Raw genomic sequence first — 778 nt, 5'->3', positions numbered from 1 at the left:
AGAGAGAGAGAGAGAGAGAGAGAGAGAGAGAGAGAGAGAAAATGAATGAGAATGAGAATGAAAGGGCAAGCTAGAGAGACCAGAGACACTAACAGGGCCAGGCAGGGGACAGAAGCGACAGGATGGAGACGCAGGGAAAGGAAGAATCTATCAGGGGAAAGAGGCAGAGGCGCTCAGGAGCATCCCTCCCTGGGGGAGATGTATTCAGAAAAACTCCCTGGGAGGTTTATTCAGAAAGCCAGACCGGCACAAGTAGCCCTGGGCCAGGAGCAAGGTAGCCAGAGGCCCCATCCCTGGTCTCCCATCCCGGGCGGGGTGCACCGGGCCCTAGGGGTCGGATCGCCGCAACGCCGCCCCATGTCCCCAGGCCCCCCGCCCCTCTCCGCGGGCCTTACCTGGCCCTTGACCAGGCTGGCGGCGAACTGGCGCATGACGGCCTCCACTGTGTAGGCGCTGGACCAGCCGCGCGGCGTGAGCAGCTCCATGCAGATGGCGCCGCCGTCCAGCACGTAGCCGTTCTCCAGGCGCGGGCTGAGCACCCGCATGAAGGGTGGCGAGAAGGGGAAGTTGTCGGGGAAGGTGAGGTTGAGCAGGATGAACTCAGTGTTGGTCTCCTTCATGTCCTGCCACAGCACCGAGTCCTTGTCCACCTGGTGCAGCTTCACGTTCCAGTCGAAGAGGCTCTCGTCCACCAGCTCCACGGAGATGAAGCGGTCGCTGAGGCGCGCGATGTCCTGCAGCTCCTTCATGAGCCGCCGGCTGCGCACCTGCGTGCAGT

At 62.5% G+C, this 778-nt stretch overlaps 1 protein-coding gene across 2 annotated transcripts in view; it reads right to left on the bottom strand.

Moving 5' to 3' along the window:
- Ube2ql1 (ubiquitin conjugating enzyme E2 Q family like 1) overlaps positions 1 to 772 on the bottom strand; it is a 42329-nt gene extending 41557 nt beyond the window's left edge. For both annotated transcript variants that reach the window (XM_015490445.2, XM_048813973.1), the window contains exon 1: positions 396 to 772. In XM_015490445.2, coding sequence (XP_015345931.1) covers positions 396 to 749 — 354 coding nt within the window. In that variant the 5' untranslated portion in view covers positions 750 to 772. The remainder of the gene's footprint in view (positions 1 to 395) is intronic.
- Between the last annotated feature and the right edge of the window lie 6 nt (positions 773 to 778).

The sequence above is a fragment of the Marmota marmota genome, unplaced genomic scaffold, assembly GCF_001458135.2.
Source record: "Marmota marmota marmota unplaced genomic scaffold, marMar, whole genome shotgun sequence".
NCBI lineage: Eukaryota > Metazoa > Chordata > Mammalia > Rodentia > Sciuridae > Marmota > Marmota marmota.
Note: the sequence above shows the minus strand (reverse complement) of the source record. Positions and strands in the feature narration are given on the sequence as shown.